Raw genomic sequence first — 19,497 nt, 5'->3', positions numbered from 1 at the left:
TAAATTGAAATTCAAATCTATTTTTCCTTCACAAAATGTAGTTTTCTCCATAAATATTATCAATTAGGAACATGGGCTTTGCAACAATCCAACAGTCTGTGAGTCAACTAGACATGAGATCTGTTAGCTAATGTCCTGCAAAGTACCTTGGGAGATAGACCTCAAAAGAAAAAAAAAAAAAAAAAAAAAAGCTCGAGAGTAAAATATTACAAAAATATTATTTTACTAGGAAATAATAATTGGTTTGTTTTATTGGCATAACTTTTACTTCCAGCTATCCAAATGATGTGCTATGTAGGTACAGTCCGTCTGCTTGATGAAAATTTAGTTTTTTATAGAATTTCAGATAAGTATATCAGAAGTAGGCAGATAAGTAAGTCATGAATGGCACAGGGTATTGAAGTATAGTCAACCAAAGGTGGCAAAAAAACAATAAACTTTTTAAAAATTATTAATTTATCAATAGCTATGCATGAAAATACATGTGAAAAAAAGTCAAGTTTAGGAACTCAAGCCTTGCTAGTATAAAAAGGACTAAATGAATACATGTTAGATATACACAAATTTCTATTGAAATGTACACATAATTAGCTCCTATATCTACTGTTTTGTTTCAGTATAGTCACATAAAACTTGAGGGAACAATCTCTTTCTGTAAAAGTCTTTGGGATCTTGTCTCTCTGATAGCACATCAATTGTGATGTATTCGAATTCAAACATCTCACCCTTTCATCTTTATGCAAGGGCTTGGTAGTAACTGACAGTCCTAAATGGCCTTCTGCACCAGTTATGTATTCAAGTGATTTTCTTCAGTTGGTCTGTGTAAAGCTGGGGAGGCTACCTGTTTCAAATTCCATGTAATGACACATAAAAGATAGCGGGCAGGGAGGTAGCAATATCAGAAAATCAGAATTGGCAGCCTCAGCAAGCTGACTTGAGGTAGTTTCCCCATTGTTCTGTGAAACTAGCTTCTTACTGACCAGCTGCTTTCATATAGATCTCTGCTGAATTGGCGAAACAAGCATAAGCGCTCATAATCCACAGGCCAACTTTAGACAAATTGTCTAAAAGGGGCTTTTTCATTACCAAATGTATTCTATGCAACAGATAGGCAAACCACCTTTCAGGTGCTAATATTGCCACAGTGTGGGATGTGAAAACCTAATTACCATTAAAGCTTGAGGTTCTCCTGCAACTCAAGAACAATTCTAGAGACTTAAAAATTACTCGTGTTAAGTGACTAAAAAGGAATGATGCATAAAATATTCTGAGGTGAATATTAAGATTATGATGTACTCTGGCCCAGCACAGAATTCTTTCTTTTGTCATATATTCTTAAACTATATAGAGATTACTGGTTATTCCATAAACTATTCCATCTCATCTTAAGTTAAGAAATTAATTAATAGGTAGGTGGTGTTCAGATTTGGGGGGGGGGGGAAGAAGTCACCAAAATATCATACACTACAAGATAAATTACAATTTGGCAAATTCATTCTAGCTTTGCTCTAGAAGGGACTCTATGTTTAGACACTGCTGGTAAAGGTTCTTCAGTAATTGGAGATCTAGAAAGTTTCTTTGAAAGGACTTTGTTTCATATATGGGGCAAGAAAAATTAGCATAAAAATGTCTTCTACTATCTTTATAAAATGGATATTCTCTTTGCCATTAAACTGGCAGCTTTGAGCCAACTGAATGACTTTAAATTTCTGACATCAAAATAGAACTTACAGGAAAGGAAAATAAGTGACTCACCCCCTCTTCAATTCAATACATAAATCTCTGATTGAAGCTGGTTTTTATAGTAAGCATGATGGCTGCTGCTTATAAAATAAGCACATAGTAGCTTATATTAACCTGCTTAAAAGTAAGTTATGCATCTTATTTCATTCAACATAAACATGCCCATCCCATTTTTCTGGTTTACTTTGTCTGCAAAAATGGTAAAATTTTGTGCTTAGGTTATTCTTCTAGGCAGATCTGATTTCTATTGCATGGCTCATTTGGGCCATAGAGTAATCGATTAGCAAAGTATATATAATGAAAACAGAAGGAAAGACGAGAAAAATGAAAAGAATAATTCATCATATAGTACATACATCAAAACAATGTCTTCTAAATCTCAATCAGTTGTTTATTGGTTGGCAAACAAGTTTCACTTTTACAACAAATATTAGTAATGAGGTCATCCAACTTTGAGACCATACAAAATGGATCATAAATTTAAAAAAAAATTATATGTGCTGCTAATTTACCTCTTGTATTCCTACATTACTTAAAATCCTGTCAAATAAATAAATTTTCCTGTTAATAAACAGAAGAGTTTAAAAAAATCACTTCAAAATAACTTGACCTTTCATTTCTTACTACAAGGGAGTGAATTTCCTTTAAAAATTGGTAGTGAGGGTGCCCACTTGGGGATCAGACTGAGCATTCAGCACTTTAATGCCTATGGGATACCGTTTTTTTTTTCACATGCAGAAGCCCCACTAGTTCTATTGACGCCTCTTGACTTCTAGAATCATAGCTACTGTCTTGGTGATCAACTGCTTGCCAAATATACTTTGCATTACAACAGATGTATACTGTAAACATAAAAGTTCGTCCTGCTCTAATCTGCAAAAATGCTCTTGGAAATATTCTGACTGAATAAAGATATATAGTGAGGGAAGGAAGTCTAATTTTATTTATTTTATTTTTTTGTAAAAAATAATTTGTTTGCATTACTAGAAAATGATTCTTATAAAGTGATAGTTTCATTTATTTATTTATTTATTTATTTTTTTTGCCAGGTGAAATTTTAAAGAAAAAATAAGGAAAAATAAAAGGAAAGAAAAAAAGAAGAAAGGAAAAAGAGAAGAAAAAGCAAAGAAAATGAAGGAAGAAAGAAAAGAAGGAAGGAAGGAAGGAAACTTTGCTCTCTTACTGGCAGACAAACTTGCAAGACCAGCACGAAAGAAAAAGAAAAAATATCTCTTTTTTTCCACTACATTAACAGGACTCAAATTCTGGAGGAACAGAAAGCTGACTATATGTGCAATGCTAGTATCTGTACATTACATAGAAATTGTTCAATTTTTTTTCTGCCATTAGTTTTATCATCAGTTAATACAGCAAATCATAAAATATGCATTTAGCATATAATTCTAGAATTCCCCTCCATTTCATTATTAATTTGTTGTTTTATTTTGTATTCCACAGCTATTCCCACTGTGGTGAATTCAGGTTGTGAGTGACTAAAAACCACTATGTGATACAGTTTTGCTTTGTTTTTATGTTTGTTTGTGCAGCACTCCAATCTAGATGCAGCATTGTTACTAATGTCAAACAACTGTTCTGGCCTTTTAAAAATCAGGTCCTTGTAATTATAGTAACAGAGCATCAGAGATGTTAGAACAAACACAACATAATTCAACAAGGCCACAATGAGCGCCATTTTCTTCATATCTCGTTCATTAACATAATGAAGTCTCCATCTGAGGGGGAAAAGACAAGAAAGGAGAGGGCACAGGGGAATTTCAGCAGTTATCTTTCTCCCCTGGGCTGACCTAAAAATCCCAGTTTAAAAAAAAAAAAAGTCTGAAAGTTTGTGTTTGTCTTTCAAGAACAGCATAAAGATTTAGGAGTACACACATTATTACCACTGCTTATATCAACTCAGAACAGTCAACCAGGTGTTAGCAGTTTTGTCGGTTTCAATTTCTGTGTCATCTTCTATAGACTAGTGACCAAATGAGCTGGTCCTTTTGAACTTCCCTCTGGAGGGGTCCCATCTTTGTTTGGAGGAACTATAAATCCATCACTGCTACCGCGACCTAGCTGATAGTAGGTGTGCAGCTGATGGACGTGGTTTCTGGAGCCTAGGTTTGGCATGCTTTTGTAGTAAACATCTTCGGCATCACCACATTTGGCCGGTGGGGGTTCGGTCTGGGTGCTGGTGGTAACGCTCTCTGTGGCAGGCACACCAGCCAGTGCTGGCATGCTGGTGTACAGAGAGTCCCTATGGGGTGACTGGAGATCTTCTGTGTGCTCGTTGGTTAGCAAAGGGAAAAAACTCTCACTGTGGTCTTGGGGGAGCCGCCTTCTGGTGTAATGGTGTGGCTGGTGGTTCTCTGTGGAGTAGACTCTTGGGGGAAGCAAAGGAGCATCAGATTCCTCATGAATGAGTTCCAGGCCCAAACTCTCCTCGTGGTTGAAGGAGGTGGCGTCATCCAGGACAATGGCATCATCTTCACTCCCACTGCCAAGGTTATTCACCAGCTTGTTCATCAGATTCCTGTTCTGTTCACTGGAGCGCTCGTGGTTGTTCAGGTAAGACGGGATATAGTTGGAAGTGAGTTCCTTCAGAATCTTTTTCTCTAGGGCGGTCTCATTGTGGTTATAGCCACGGTCTATGATTTGCACACAGTTGCTCAGGTATTCGCCACTGGCAATGCTGTAACTATTGCCATGGTTACCATTCAGTGGTAGAGTATCCATGACACTTGTATCCCTGGCATTGTTCAGAAGCCCCTCTGAAAAAGATTACAAAACACTATGACATTTACATCCATTTGGCCACAGAACACACACACAAACACAAAGGCAGAAACATCCGACTATGAAGTATGTATAAATTGCTAGCACGTTTAATTAATTATAAAATGGTTGGAAACAAAACATACTATTAAGTCTATATGTACACATTTCTATATACACTCGGGGACAATTGATAGGAACCTTATAAATGGAAAAGTATCTAAAATAATTCTTTAAAATAACAATTTAAAAAACCTATAAATTTGTAGTTTCCACACAAACATTGCCTGATACTATTTGAAACATATTTGGTTATAACTTAGAAAAAAAATAACGCAAAATTTTGGTGTAATCATTCATAGCTTTCAATTTATACACATCAAAGTCAATTTAATAATTCATTACCTTTAATTTTACATGTTGTTTTAACATTAAAATAGGCATAATATTAACATAATTCATGTGTGGTACTTTGAATATTCTGGTCAAAAGTGAAAGAATCAAGCAGCTTCTAATAATTTGATATATAATTTTGCAAGATTAAACATAATTCCTACACACAAAACCACAAAAGGATTATGTTAAATTTGTCAAAATGATGTAGTCATGAAATAATGCTTAGTCAAATAAATGGCACATCAAAATAATATGCATCTAGGAACTTTCAAAACAAAAATATTTAGATTTACTTTCTAATATCATTTTCTACATATTAACCCATTAGCGATTATTTAGGGTCATTAGGTAATACTACAAAAGAATGTGTAAAGACACAGGTATCTGATTCCTAAAAACATAGTGTCAGTATTAAAGATTCCATGTCATAATGAGTGATGACTTTGTGTGCATATTAAACTTTGAATTTAAAAGAGATTGAACATTTTATTCTGGGAAGAAATAGTTGCAGTGAAATAAAATTTAACCACGTGCTTCTTCAAGGTTTTTGCATTCTCTTGAATGAACAGAAATCCAAGAATCTATAATAGTTCCAAAATCAGTTCAAATGCAACCACGAAAGAAAATAAAACACAAACATTTAACCAATACTCATAAGTAAGAAAGGATATTTCTTTACAGAACAATTAATTGAAGAATTCTATTAAACTTCTCAATACACTGCTAACTTGTGAAAATATAACATTCATTCTATATCTGTGATGCAGTTATGTTTATCAAAACTGAACTCCTTCTTTGCTGGTTTAAATAAAGTGTCCCAAATGTATCAATTTATATATGGACTTTTGCTGCATACTCTGTATTCAAGTAACAGTTTCTAAAGACAGCAATGCATAAAATTCATTAAAAAGCAGCCATCACAGACATAGGGTGAAGCGATTTATTTTCATGTTATAAGATATCTTGTAGACAAATCCACAATGTTAAGAAAAATAAAAGTAAATGTTCTTTAAAGGGCCATATGTGATGGGTGATTGCTGCTGTGGAGGCTGCCATGGTATGCATGATGGTTATGGCTGAGTGACTGATGCATTGAAACGTGTGTATTACTTCCGTTGTCAATGCATTAGGTACAGGTCGGAAACAACCATAGTAAAATAAAGTGGATATGCTGCATGTGACATATATGTGTATGATGGAATGTAGTAATAAAAAATAAAAGCTTATGAATTACTTAGCAAAAATAAATGCTTAATTTAAAAACAATTTAACTCACACAAACATTACATGAGACTTAACAACTAACTATGTTGATTATGTGACACAGTAAAAGAATCAGACAACAAAAGCGTCTAATCTCTATTAACGTAAATTTATATAAGTCGATTCATAGGCTCTTTAGTTTTTAAATTGTGAGATGAACTGTTTTTAATAACTACATCATCTATATGTGATGCAATAAAAGTGAACTAAAAAAAATTACATTTGATATGCAATGTTTAGCTTTACTCCCATACTTGTCTCTCTGTAGGGCTCTAAACGACAGCATGAAGAAAAGGAAAGAAAAAACAACAAGTAAGCTTACAGCGACAGTAGAAGAAACATGAGTAAAAAGCAAATTGATGATATGCAGAAAAAAGAGTCAAAGGAAATAATTTCCACTGCCCCCAAATTCATGAGTCTGTGTTACATGGTTTATCATAATTAAAAATACTGAAATGTTAGTCAAAAAATAAGAACCCCCCCTTAACACATGCTAATAAAATGAGTCTTTAATAAGCGTTTCTACAGTTTATAACAAATTTTAAACAAAAACACATCTATTTTAAAGTTAAGATTATCACACCAACCAAGGAGAGTAAAGATTTGAAGGCAAGCCATGACGATTCCCACAACTGCATTTCAATATTGCATATATTTACGTGTATGTATGTTTGAACATACCTGCTTCTAAGAAATGTTATTTAATTTTAAAAATTTTCAGTAAAATTATAAATAAAATCTTTAGCATGTACAGAGAGGAAAAAAAACACAGTTGTAGTTTTCCATATTTGTGTCTTTTTTCCTTTATGAATCTTTTTTTTCCACGTAAAAAGGTTATATTTCCCCCATTATAACTATCCAAATGCTTCTTATCATTTGTGAATAATACTGATCAGAACTGTCATTTCTGGAGCTCATATTCAAAAGTCGTGAAACTTTGAAAAAAGAAAATGGTTAAATCCAACTGTTATTCTGTATCAAGACAACAGGAGGGGAAGAAAAATACCACCATCAGTGTCCGGTTTTCTTCTGGATTCTTGCACAATCATGCAATCAAACATTTTTAGAACTGATCCTTTAAAAAACAATCCTGGCAAAATTATTTTTTAAAAAACACTCCTATTTTAATCAGGTCATGAAGGACGGCTCTTGCTGATTTTGTTTACAGGAAGGTTAAATCATCCTAAAATCAAAACCAGGAAATTCATTGGGCTAGATCGTTTCAGGAGATTCCAGCTTGTTAGAATTTCACCATTCCTTTAAGAGATGGTTTTTGCACTTAAAAGTTGATTTGCTTTTCAGAAAAAAGACTGACTTAATTTCAGGATGGAGAGGAAGGTTCTCTTAATAAAGTTTCAAAATAGCTTTAGAAAAAATAATTTGAAATAAAGAGCCAAGCCAGTATACTAACAGATGCAAATCGTTTGTAAGCTCATTATGGCTCCTTCCTTAAATGACAGAATTTTAGAACTGGAAAGCCTATGAGAGATAACTGAAGCTCAATTCCTGCTTCTCAGAGATGAGGGAACTCCAGCCAAAATAGGCTGAACCTTATCTAACTCCACCCTGCTAACAGTGGAAGAACTGAAATCAAAAAGAAAATCTTGTAGATTTCCTCTGTGCCCTACTATCTAGTTCTTCCACCTGCCTTAGGCTTTGAAGCCATCATAGAACATTTATTTATATATTTTATAATATAATCTTGTATTCTTACCACCTATCATGTATTCTTCATTATATCCTGTCCTAAGGGTATGTCTTTCTTTAAGTTCTATGGTAGAATTAGTTACTTTAAAATGTAAATTATTTTGTGAAATCATGACTTCGGCTCTATATGCTCTCTTGATAGGTTAATCTATAACAAGATTTATCTTGCAAAAATTGAATTTTCTAATCCTGATAAGAATATAATGGTCCAGAAATACAATGCATGAAGTTTTCAAAAATGTCCACAGATAGAATCTCAATCCAATATAATAAAAGCATATTAGTCATCTTTATTCCTAACTCTATATGCTTCAGTAACTCTATGAACACATCTCTACATATTTTAAATAAAGGCATTACAAACAAATATGGATACTTATATCTGAATGCTCCTTTGCTTGGATGGTCTTAGTGCAACTGAATTAGAGGACCCAATAGAACAGAACCAAGTGGTACTTCAACATAAACCACTCCAGTACATACCGAGCCACCTATATTTCATGTAAGATTTCCCCTTGCCAGTAAGAATATTAAGTGCATTCATCTGAAAGCATAAGATTAGTAGCAATATGACAATCACTAAGATTTATTTGGGGTCAGTGGTAAAAAGAATGATTTTAAGCACTACCATAGTTTAATATCTTAAAAAATATTAAAACATTAAGCCATTAAATAATTTCACCTCTGACTCTGAGAAACATTAATAAAAATTGTTTGCTCTTGTTTTTAAGAAAAGTCAGTAGTATTTATTTAATTTGCTGGGAAAAACAATAAACCCATTCAGAAGAATTTGTGTATTTATTGATCATCGTAATAGCAATATCCAGTAATAAATTCCACAGGAATAAAACCTTATATGTGTATGGTATTACTTTAAATTCGCATCTACAGAATTTCACTTTGAGAGTGTTTACAATAGTGTTCCATCCTTAGAAAAATCGCCTAATTTATGATTCCAGTAAAAATAAAACAGGACAAGAAAGCAGATATTGAATTAGGGAAGACATACAGATTAATAATTGTTAGTTTTTTGTTACATAAGACATTAGAAATTATATCTGAATAATCAAAAAAGCTAAACAAAATGTGGTCTAAATTTTTACATGTTCTGAAACAATATTCAATAAGTAAAACAATTTTTAGTGTTTCTCCAACTCTGCGTAAAGTGAATAATGTAGAATAGATTTAATTTGCAGATATGGTATAAATCTTCACTTAACATCACTGAAAACGTACTAAGATGTCAGCACATTGCAAAATGTTTATAATGACACAATTATCTGTAACTTAACCTAATTTAAAAACAAAAAACAAAAAAAACCCAGCCTGTATAAGGTCTGCTGACTTGTTCTGTTAAGCCACATTTGTTATGTTGTGAAATATACAACAAGTGTTATGTACACTTCACTGAGGGCCACAATAAAATAGGGGCATTGACAGAGGAGAGACAATTTAGAGAGGGAACCACCAGGAAGGACCCAGAAACTATCTCGTATTGATGGCACCGGGGTGATTTTACTGGGGAAATGGAGGACTCAAAGAAGCCAGATCAATTGCTTTCAAAGTATTTAAAAGGATTGACACAGAAAGCAGAATACTTTGCTCTTCCTTGCTCTAGAAGGCAAATCAAAGTATCATGGTCAGAGGCAAATTTCAGCTCAGTGGAAGGAAAAAAATATACATAACAAATGGAGGATTTCAACAACTGAATGTATGAAATCCTGAGGGGAGAAGGGTCCCATTAAAGGAAATGGGCACAGGCTGACAGAATGTCAGCAATGTGGTGAAGAGAATTCATGAGCTCTAACCCTGCTTTTGATTCTCAAAGTCTGATTCTTAGACATGCAGGCCTTCTGAAACTTGATAATTCAAAAATTCGCTAATTACTTCATCCTACTGAGATACAGTTTGAGCATATTCCTGAAGTCACTCTGTATTACTGACTTCAGAAATTTTGAAATAATTTAAAATCATCCTTTGTCCCTGGCAAGGTATCTGGGAAACTCAGAAGGTTTTAGACACCCAATTTCAGTTCTGCAACAAGCAAACTTTCATGGGATGGCCACTCACACCAAGTTTTACACACTCATGCCACTAATCTTTTATCTCTGACTGAGAAGGAAAAGAAAACACAGAGATTCCCATAAAGAATAATAGAAATTTTATTCAGAATTGCCTAGGAAAGCTAATATACTGCTAATCTGTCACATCCAACTTCAAACAACCACTTTTAAGTCTCTTTGTTATAGTGAATTTTCTTTCAGATATAATATTACATAAGTGGATCCCTAACTAGGACTTTTCTTTTAGGAAAGTTTTATTTGACTAATTTTTTTCCTGTGGTTTCTTCCAAATGATATGAATTGTTTTAATTTCTTGTGCCCCAGTACATCTTTATTCTTAGAGAAGGTAATGCCTGTCCAAACACTCATATTGTAAGTGGTTTTAAAGAGATTTATGCTTATTTGTTTGGGATGTAATTAAAATTTTATATCATTTAAAGTAATTAAATTTTCATATCATTCAGAAGAACCATATCCCAAAGCTTTGTTTTTCACACGTAGCCACAGCAGGAAAAAAAATCCCGACTGTCCTGAGTCACTCACACAGGCAATGGCAAGCTAGTGTGGAACCTAACTTGGTATTGTTCAGTTCAATAGCAAACGGAATGGATCTTTTCTCCGTGGCTTAGCTCAATGTAATTTTCCATGGAGCTGATCTAAGTGCTTTCAACAGTACTGATGCCTTGCACCTAGAGTATTCTTCATGGCATAACAAAGATTACTTTCTTGATCTTATACCATTAAGACTATCAAATCAAGTCTTTCTTTATTTTACTTACCTTAGGCAAATTCTCATTTCTCAAAATACATACATGGGTGTTTAATATAGAAATCAATCAACAACAAGACAAGCACTGACACGACACAATACATTTTATAACATTACAGAGAAACAAACACGTATTGGTGAATTAAGCATTTGTTTATCAGAAGGAGGGAAACCATTTGTTACTAAAGGAAACCTAAGGAAAATGGAAAATAAAAGCACCAAGAGGGGTGGAAGGCAAAGGGAGTCTGTGTGTCTGCTTCCAAAAGAAAGAAAAGGCAGTGGAAAGAACGCAAAATAGAATGTGGCCATAAAAGCTACATAAAATGGGACTCTCACTTGAAAAAATTAAGATAAACTCCAGCACACCTTGTGCGTTGTACATGCTGACAGAAGGGTTGTTACAGACCGCCGGTTCCCCAAGCAATGTATTATAGGGATTGTTAGTACCATGCGGACGAAGCAGAGCATTGCTTATAAGATGATTAGCCATGGCTCCTGGAGCAGCCCCATAGAAAGACAGAGAAAAAAAAAAAAAAAGGTCAATCAGGCAAATGTGTTTGAAAAAAAGAAAGGAAACATTTAGAATGACAACAGTTGATATAGTCCTGATTACAGGCGGGCAGCTAATTAGACTCAAAAATATATGCCACTAAAGCACACATGTTTCCAATAATGCACATATCCAAGAGTCAATGGGAAAGAAAGAAAATGGTTTATGATGTTGATTAAGCCATATATAGGGTGTTCTCTTTCCCAAAGTATAAGCAAGAGTATACTCCCATGCTTGCTAAAAATAAAAAATAAAAAAATGAAAGCAAAATATAGTCTTCCATATAAACAAAACACAAAACAAAAGCTGAAAAAAAAAGTTTAAAACACGGAAAGAAAAGCCAAAATAAACAAAACATTCCCTCATTCACAGAAACCGTTGGGTTGTTTTCAATGAAAGTAAAAAAAGAATAAAAGGCAACATTTACAATAAAACACACATTTGGAGAGCAGTTGTGGACACAACAGAAGAATTTGACATTTCTTAAAATTCTAAGAAAAGGAATCCCTTACATCAAAATAAGATATAATCACTCTCGTTAGTACACTGTAGTAAGCATACTAATTAGGTGATTTTACAAATCTAATAATCATATGGATATTATTTTAAATATTTCAAATAAAGTATTGACTTCATAATATCCAGCATATATATAATTCCATTTTCCATTTTCCAACTGGTTGTTTGAACTTTGGCACATAAAGTAAGAAAGCTAAATTATTTCATCTCTTTGTAAATAGATGTACCTAGAGCCTAATATATCATTAGTATGAGTTGCAACCTCCAACCTCCAAAATTGTTTAACCAAAAAAAAAAGCAAAATATCAGAGGAATAGTTTTATTAAACATAATTAGGCCATGTGTAAAAAATGATAGGCAGAATGCATGTTTATGTTAGATGATAAAGAAAGAAAATGTGACTGAGGAGAGGAAAATACAAATTGTATGAGGATAGTCAGATTGAACACAAGTATTTGTTAATTCAGTATATACATTAGAGAATGAAAATACAATCAGTAGACCAGGAGAAAATATTTGCAAACAAATTTACAAATATTTGCAATCCAAGAAAAGTTAGTATCTGGAATACAGGAAGAACTCTTAAAAGTCAACAGTAAAAACAAACAAACAGACAAACACCCAAACAACCCAAAGCAAAAAACTAACAACAACAACAAAAAACCCAATCTAATTAGAAAATGGGCCAAAGACATAAAAAGACATTTTACAGCAAAGGATATACAGGTGGCAAACAAGACCATGAAAAGAATTGCTATTAGCTATTAAGAAAATGCAGATTAAAACCACAATGTGGGGAGCCTGGCTGGTTCAGTTGTTTTAGCATCTGACTGGATCTCGACTCAGGTCATGATCTCACAGTTTATGAGTTTGAGCCCTGTGTCGAGTTCTGCACTGACAATGTGGAGCCTGCTTGGAATTCTCTGTCCATCTCTCTCTGCCACTCCCCCACTCGTGCTGGGTCTCTTTCTCTTTAAAAATAAATAAACTTTAAAAAAAATTATTAAAGAAACCAATGTGACATCACTACACACTTAAAATTTAAATGGTGACAACATTAAATGCTGGCAAGGGTGAAGAAAACTGGATCTTTCCTACTTTGCTGGAGGAATGTCAAATAGTATAGCTACTCTGGAAAATAGTTATAAAAGTAACCATTCAATTACCATACCACCCAGCAATTGTACTCTTAGACATTCATCCCAGATAAAATGGAGATTTATGTTCACATAAAAACCTATACATGAATGTTCATGCAGCCTTATTTATAATAGTCCATAATGGAAACAGCCCAGATATCCTTCAGCTGGTGAATGGTTAAGCAATCTGTGGCACATCCTTACCAGGAAACACTATTCATTAATTTAAAAAAGAACAATTATTGATACAACAAACTGGATGAATCTCTGGATAATAATACAGAGTAAAAAAGACAATCCAAAAGGTTATGTACTAACTGATTCCATATATATATATATATATATATATATATTTCCATATAGATATACATAAGATTCTTAAATGACAAAATGATAGAAATGGAGAACAGATTAGTGGTTGACAGGGGTAAAGATGCAAGGGGGAGGGAAGTGGAAATGGTCATACACGGGCAACATGAGGCTTCCCTGTGGCTATGGAGCTATTCTGTATGTAGGCTATGCTGGTATAACACAAACCGAGTCTTGATAGATAGAATTGCATTGAACTAAACACACACACACACACTCACACACACACACACACACAAATACAATGAAATATAAGTAATATTGAAGACATCTGAACAAGACTGCTGGGTATCGGTCAATATTCTGGCATGATTTTGTAGTATAGTTTTACAAGGTATTATTGAAGAACACTGGGTACAAGGAACACAATCTCTTCACTATTTCATATAACTGTAAGTGAATCTACAATTATCGCAAAATAAGTAATCTATATTGAATGAAACAAAAATATTTATTCATAGAAAATGCAAAAAATGAGAAGAAAAAACTTGGCCATGGTAGTTTTATTTTATTTTTTTTCAAAATCATAGTTCTTTGTTATATAGCAAATTATCAATCAAGTAACACCTATTTTATCTATTTTTTTAAGTAAGCTCTATACCCGATGTTGGGGTTGAATTCATGATCAAGAGTCGCATGCTCTACCAACTGAGACAGCCAGACACCCCAAATAACAGATATTTTAACCTCAAAATTGGGTAAGTGAACATCTCTAGATTTAAAGTACAATATAGCTTGTCGGATTTATAAAACTGGAAGGTTACAATTCTTTCAGGAAATAAGCCATGTGTTTGCATCCTACACATTCCACACAGAACTAGCACAGAAGTAGCACAAAATTTTCCACTTATTAAATGCTCGATGAGTATTTGCTGAAATTGTACAACATACACATTTAAATGTTTTTAACAGAGTGAGACGGCAGATCTCCACTTTATCGTACAATGGATCAATCAGGATGTCACTTCCCACTGATAAATATATAGAATACCAGCAAGAAAAACTACAAAGAGTTGGCTATTGTGCCATTCAGATAAGAAACAGAATACTATACATCTTAAACATGTGTATCGTTGATGTTACACAAATTTATGATTGTTAGAGACCAGATTTGGCCTGCACAACATTTTAAAAAAGCAAACTACCTGTAAATTGCACCTGCTACTAATGTTTCTTATTCTAGCCTTCAAGTTACAATACAATTACAATTCTAGCCTTCCAATACAAATAATTACTTTCTAAAATTACTCTAAGAATTTTAACAGAAAATGAAAGGTGTAAACAACTTAAAATGAACTAGGGTAAAAACCCTAAATATATAAAATTGCTAAAATTCATTATTTTCCCTCATAGATCAAATAAGGGTTAGATCTTTATGGCTGGAGCGTCTATCTGTATTTCTTCTTCTTCTTCTTTTTTTAAATGTTTATTTATTTTTGAGAGACGGAGAGACACAGAGTGCGAGCAGAGGAGGGGCAGAAAGAGAGGGAGACACAGAATCCCAAGCAAGCTCCACACTATCAGTGCAGAACTCAACGTGGGGCTTGAACTCAAATCGCGAGATCATGCCCTGAGCCAAAACCAAGAGTCAGATGCTTTACCAACTGAGCCACCCAGGCGCCCTATATCTGTATCTCTATATATTTTCCTTCATTACTACATATTTCTTAATTTGAACTGATTAAAAAACAAACAAGCTGGGAAGATTGCATGCTACTTCTGCCCACTTGCTTCACGTAGATTGCCAAAGAAAATATTCCTTTGTCATATCTGTCTCTCTCTATATGTATATATATTTTTCTATACCAATGTAAAAGAATATGCTCTGTGATTTAAAATAAGGAAACAATTGAGTTAGGAAGAACCAAACATAAGCAAAAAGCATGTGGCTCAATATTTTTTCTGGCTGTCATTCAGTTTATTTAAAGGTTAAAAATATAAGAACAAACAATTTAATCACACAAAAATGGAGTTCTGTAATTGAATTCTAATGAAGCTATCAAAATTTTTGATAGGCCATCTGGTCATAGCTTTCCTAGCATAAAGTTGTTTTTAGTTTTGCTAAGTGTGTTCTAAGTTTTGAATATACCTAAAGACACTCTTATTAGTGAAATTACTAATGTAGGAAGACTGAGTTTTTTTTTATTTGTCAATTCTTGCTAATCTGGAAAGTCCAGCAACAATAACAGAAATGCTATTGGTATACAGCCATGGAGTGATACAATGTTGACTAAATGGAACAATATTCAGTCCCAGCCACGTGGCTTTGGAAGGTAGCTTCCTCAAAACCAAGTGTAACCCAGATCAGGTACAGATCTATAGCCACAATGAGTGACATACAGTCATAATTAAGATCCACCTGCTTTTAAATCTAAAACCACACAAATACTGACAAAAATAATCTAGAACTTTCCAACAAAATACATTTTCTTCTTTATCCTTGGTATTAAGAGCCTTTTTCCTGATAGAAGAAGGATCATTGGTTAAAGTTGCTTTTTTATGATGACTCACCTTTTTACATCTTATGCCCCATTTGAAATCAAGTTAATTAGTGTCACTATAACTGACTTTAACCCTAAAAATTGAGTTAAAATATAAGTGAGGGCTCAGTAACAGGAACTGAGGAATAGGATATCAAATTTGATCATTAGAGTTTTGCAGAGTATGAAGTTGTGGATAAGCTTTATGGGTTTGCTGGTTTGAAAGAATGAGGGATATGTTTGAGTAACCAGTTATCTGTGGTTTGATTCCCTAGTGTTAGAAGGCAATCATTTTCCATCATTTTATGGACACTCAAATCTTGCAAGAGGCCGTTTTTCCTGTTGCCATTCCAAACAAGTGTGATAAGGTGTTTTCGCATGGTTCCTACAGTCCATGCTCACATTTATGCATTCCAATTGTACCTTTGAAAGGTGGCCCTGTGTCAAAAACACTGGCTTGTTGCCAATGCCTAGATCTCTTAACTAAAAACTTGTACAGAACCTGTCTTCTTGGGTCTTTTGTGTACAAAGTTACATTTGTCTTTTTCCATAGCTGCACTACATTTCACTTGTCTTAGCTGAAGCCTATTCTGTTTGCTTCTGGCTGTTTCCCCAATTTACCCAGGTCACTTTGAATTCCGATACTATTTTCCAAGGTACTGTCCATCCTGTCTCTTCCTCTTCCTTCCAACTAACTTCTGATTTGTAAACTTCCCTTCTAATAGCTATGAAATTGCTGCAGACTTCCAAGAAGATCGGTGTTTACAGACCATCTGTCACTGTTTTTCAGCTAAAAAGTTAAGCTTACTGGTTAGTCAGGTTGAAGACACAAATAAGCTGATGTTGCTGGGTAGAGAAGATAGTTACAACACTACATATGGGAAAAGAATGTTTATGTACAAATTTCATTGGAATGTAAACGCCAGAAAAACAAGGAATACACTGGGTTTTATTACCGCTCTATACCAAGGGTCTAGAATAGTTCCCAGAGCTTGGTAAATACTTGCTTAAATAATGAAAAAAAGCCCATGTGAAATCTATGGCATCTTTAATGTAACAAACTAACACAAGTCATTTTACCAATTATGAGCAGTTTTATAATTTGAGTAAATTTTTTACAAGTGCCAATTGTCTAATTCCTAATGTGATTTATTTCCTTCTAACACTATACCAGGTATATTTAAAGCAGGAAAAAAACACTCATGTAATTATTTGGAAATACAAATTGCTACTTGAATACTAGCTGCAGATAATATGACAAGACGGGGGGAAAACTCAGCACAACCTACTGTGACTTAAAATAAAAAGCTCAAATTGGGTAAAAAAAAAAGCTCAAGGTAAAAATCTCAAAGCAGTAATATAAGAATAATTGTTTCTTAATTATCTGACACACTAAATCCTGGGTACAGTCTAGTCAAAACTGCCTATTTGCTGTCAGAAACAAGGGTAAGGTCTTTAATAAAACCATGGAAAAGGAATTAAGTTGACTTTCAATATATGTGAATCGTCAACAAAACTGTCAACAGAGAGCCAACCAAGAGATCTTTATTTCTAGTAAAAGCATGATACAAAGCAAAAAGGGATTTTCATATTCCATGCTGAAAAACATAGGGAAGTTTTTCTGACAATTATTTGCAAGTCAGATCCTAAACCTACTGAAAAACACGAAGTGTAAAATCATAGTCATTTTAAGAAGAGTCTTTTTTACTTTATTTATACCTGAAGATAGAGATAGACATAAAAGTTTCTGAATGAGTGAAATTTGAATGGGATAATAATGAGTACACCCTTTTCAAATGCACAGGTTTACCACAAAAGTGTTGTATTTTTTTTTCCTTATGAAAATAAAATAGGTGTTTTGACACGGGCAGGCCTTGAACGACAACACTGTCTAGGCCAGTTCAGTGTGATACACGTAATTGAGGACTGAAAACTGAAGGAAGAGCTGCAGGCTTTGAAAGTGTGAAGTGAAAAAAAGATCTGAAAAAAGATGACAGTTGAATCCCACTTGAATCCATATCATATCATTCAGAAACATTTTCAAACGTTTCTTCTTGACAGCAGGCTAACCACAGTACGCTGAAAAGCTCTTAAAATAACTTGAATTGTCACTCTGCTCTGCCCCTCACTTTTTTTTTTAAACGTACTTTCGTTCTTATTTGTCTTATTGGACAAGCAAAGGTGTATAGTTCTAGACCCTGGTGTTCTAACGAACCAACTGAATATCCCATTCCTGAGAGTCTCATACCAACATGTCTAATTTTCAAATTCTTGTTATTTATGAATATATAGGATGATAAATTTTTTGTTTGTTTTATTTCAATAAAACAGTTTCACCTGGATAATTCTTTCTTCTTTAATATGTTTTGTCCTCCATTCCATCCCCTCATGGTTCTCTCTCCCTTGATTCGACATATTTTTTGTTTTATGAAGCCATTTCCATGACATGGACTGACTAATGCATATCATTTGGAGTTATAAATAAAGCAAAGTTACTACTGGATAATGCCTCTGTGCTTCTGTCTTCAGAACATAATTTTGGCCCATCACGGAGGCTTCATTTTGTACAAGTAAAAAATAGCTTCACTAGTGACGGTATTTTCTACAGAGTTAAAATACTAACTTGAGCGTTAAACAAAGGGTCTTTTACCAGGAGATGGAGGGGTCAAGTTGTGACCCCCTTAAAATTGTATGTAAAATGGTTTAGGTGCATGTTTGTGAAGCCAGTTGGGCACCCACACATGACTGCTTTTCTTTCTGGTGAAAGGGTCCTATGGCTTTGATTTCCTTTTCAAAGAGCTAAGAAAACTGGCATAAAGAAAAAATAAAAAAGGTAAGCCTTTTTCTTTAGTGAGTTAACTTTATTTTAAAATTTTTTTAACGTTTATTTATTTTTGAGACAGAGAGAGACAGAGCATGAACGGGGAGGGGCAGAGAGAGAGGGAGACACAGAATCGGAAACAGGCTCCAGGCTCTGAGCGGTCAGCACAGAGCCCGATGCAGGGCTTGAACTCACGGACCGTGAGATCATGACCTGAGCCAAAGTCAGACGCTTAACCGACCGAGCCACCCAGGTGCCCCTAGTGAGTTAACTTTAATACAAAGAAGAAAACTGGAAAAAATGAATCAGAAGGACCCCACACACATCTTATGTATGTAGGTATTACCCGATGAATTGCAGTATAACATAATGGAAGAAAGTTATAACTCAGAATTTAGAAGTGAATAAGGTTTTAACATTATCTAATCTACTACCATCATTTACTACATAAAGAAACAGGTCCAAAGACATTCATAACCTGTTCAAGGTCACACCTGACTCTGGTGATTTTATTTAAACATATTTAAACAGTGATGTTTGAATATTTTTAGCATCCTCTCCCAAAATTATGTTTTTTTATTAATGTTTATTTATTTTTGCAAGGGGTGGAGGGGCAGAGAGAGGAGGACAGAGGATCCAAAGCAGGCTTTGTGCTAACAGGCTAACAGCAGCAAGCCCGATGTGGGACTTGAACTCACGTACTGCGAGATCGTGACCTGAGACAAAGTCAGATGTGCAACTGACTGAGCCATGCAGGTGCACCCCACAAACATGTTTTGATAACATTTTATTAGGAGCCTTATAGGAGTGCATTACTTTTCTGTAATGGTCAATTATTTAATTTTCATATTCATGTGTTAATTTATATAACACAAAGAAACAAAAATGAAAGTAAATCGATAA

At 34.2% G+C, this 19,497-nt stretch overlaps 1 protein-coding gene across 23 annotated transcripts in view; it reads right to left on the bottom strand.

Moving 5' to 3' along the window:
• Positions 1-201: 201 nt before the first annotated feature.
• The window catches only part of ADGRL3 (adhesion G protein-coupled receptor L3), an 824,470-nt gene continuing 805,174 nt past the window's right edge, over positions 202-19,497 (bottom strand). For 7 of the 23 annotated variants that reach the window (XM_078446080.2, XM_078446082.2, XM_078446086.2 and 4 more), the window contains one exon: positions 202-4,514. In XM_078446080.2, the coding sequence (XP_078302206.1) occupies positions 3,715-4,514 (800 nt within the window). In that variant the 3' untranslated portion in view covers positions 202-3,714. Of the gene's footprint in view, positions 4,515-6,397; positions 6,450-11,082; positions 11,212-19,497 lie in introns of all 23 variants that reach the window. The other 16 variants (XM_078446071.2, XM_078446074.2, XM_078446076.2 and 13 more) reach the window with 5 other exon arrangements.

The sequence above is a fragment of the Panthera onca genome, chromosome B1 (assembly GCF_046562875.1).
Source record: "Panthera onca isolate mPanOnc1 chromosome B1, mPanOnc1 haplotype 2, whole genome shotgun sequence".
In the NCBI taxonomy this organism is placed as follows: domain Eukaryota; kingdom Metazoa; phylum Chordata; class Mammalia; order Carnivora; family Felidae; genus Panthera; species Panthera onca.
Note: the sequence above shows the minus strand (reverse complement) of the source record. Positions and strands in the feature narration are given on the sequence as shown.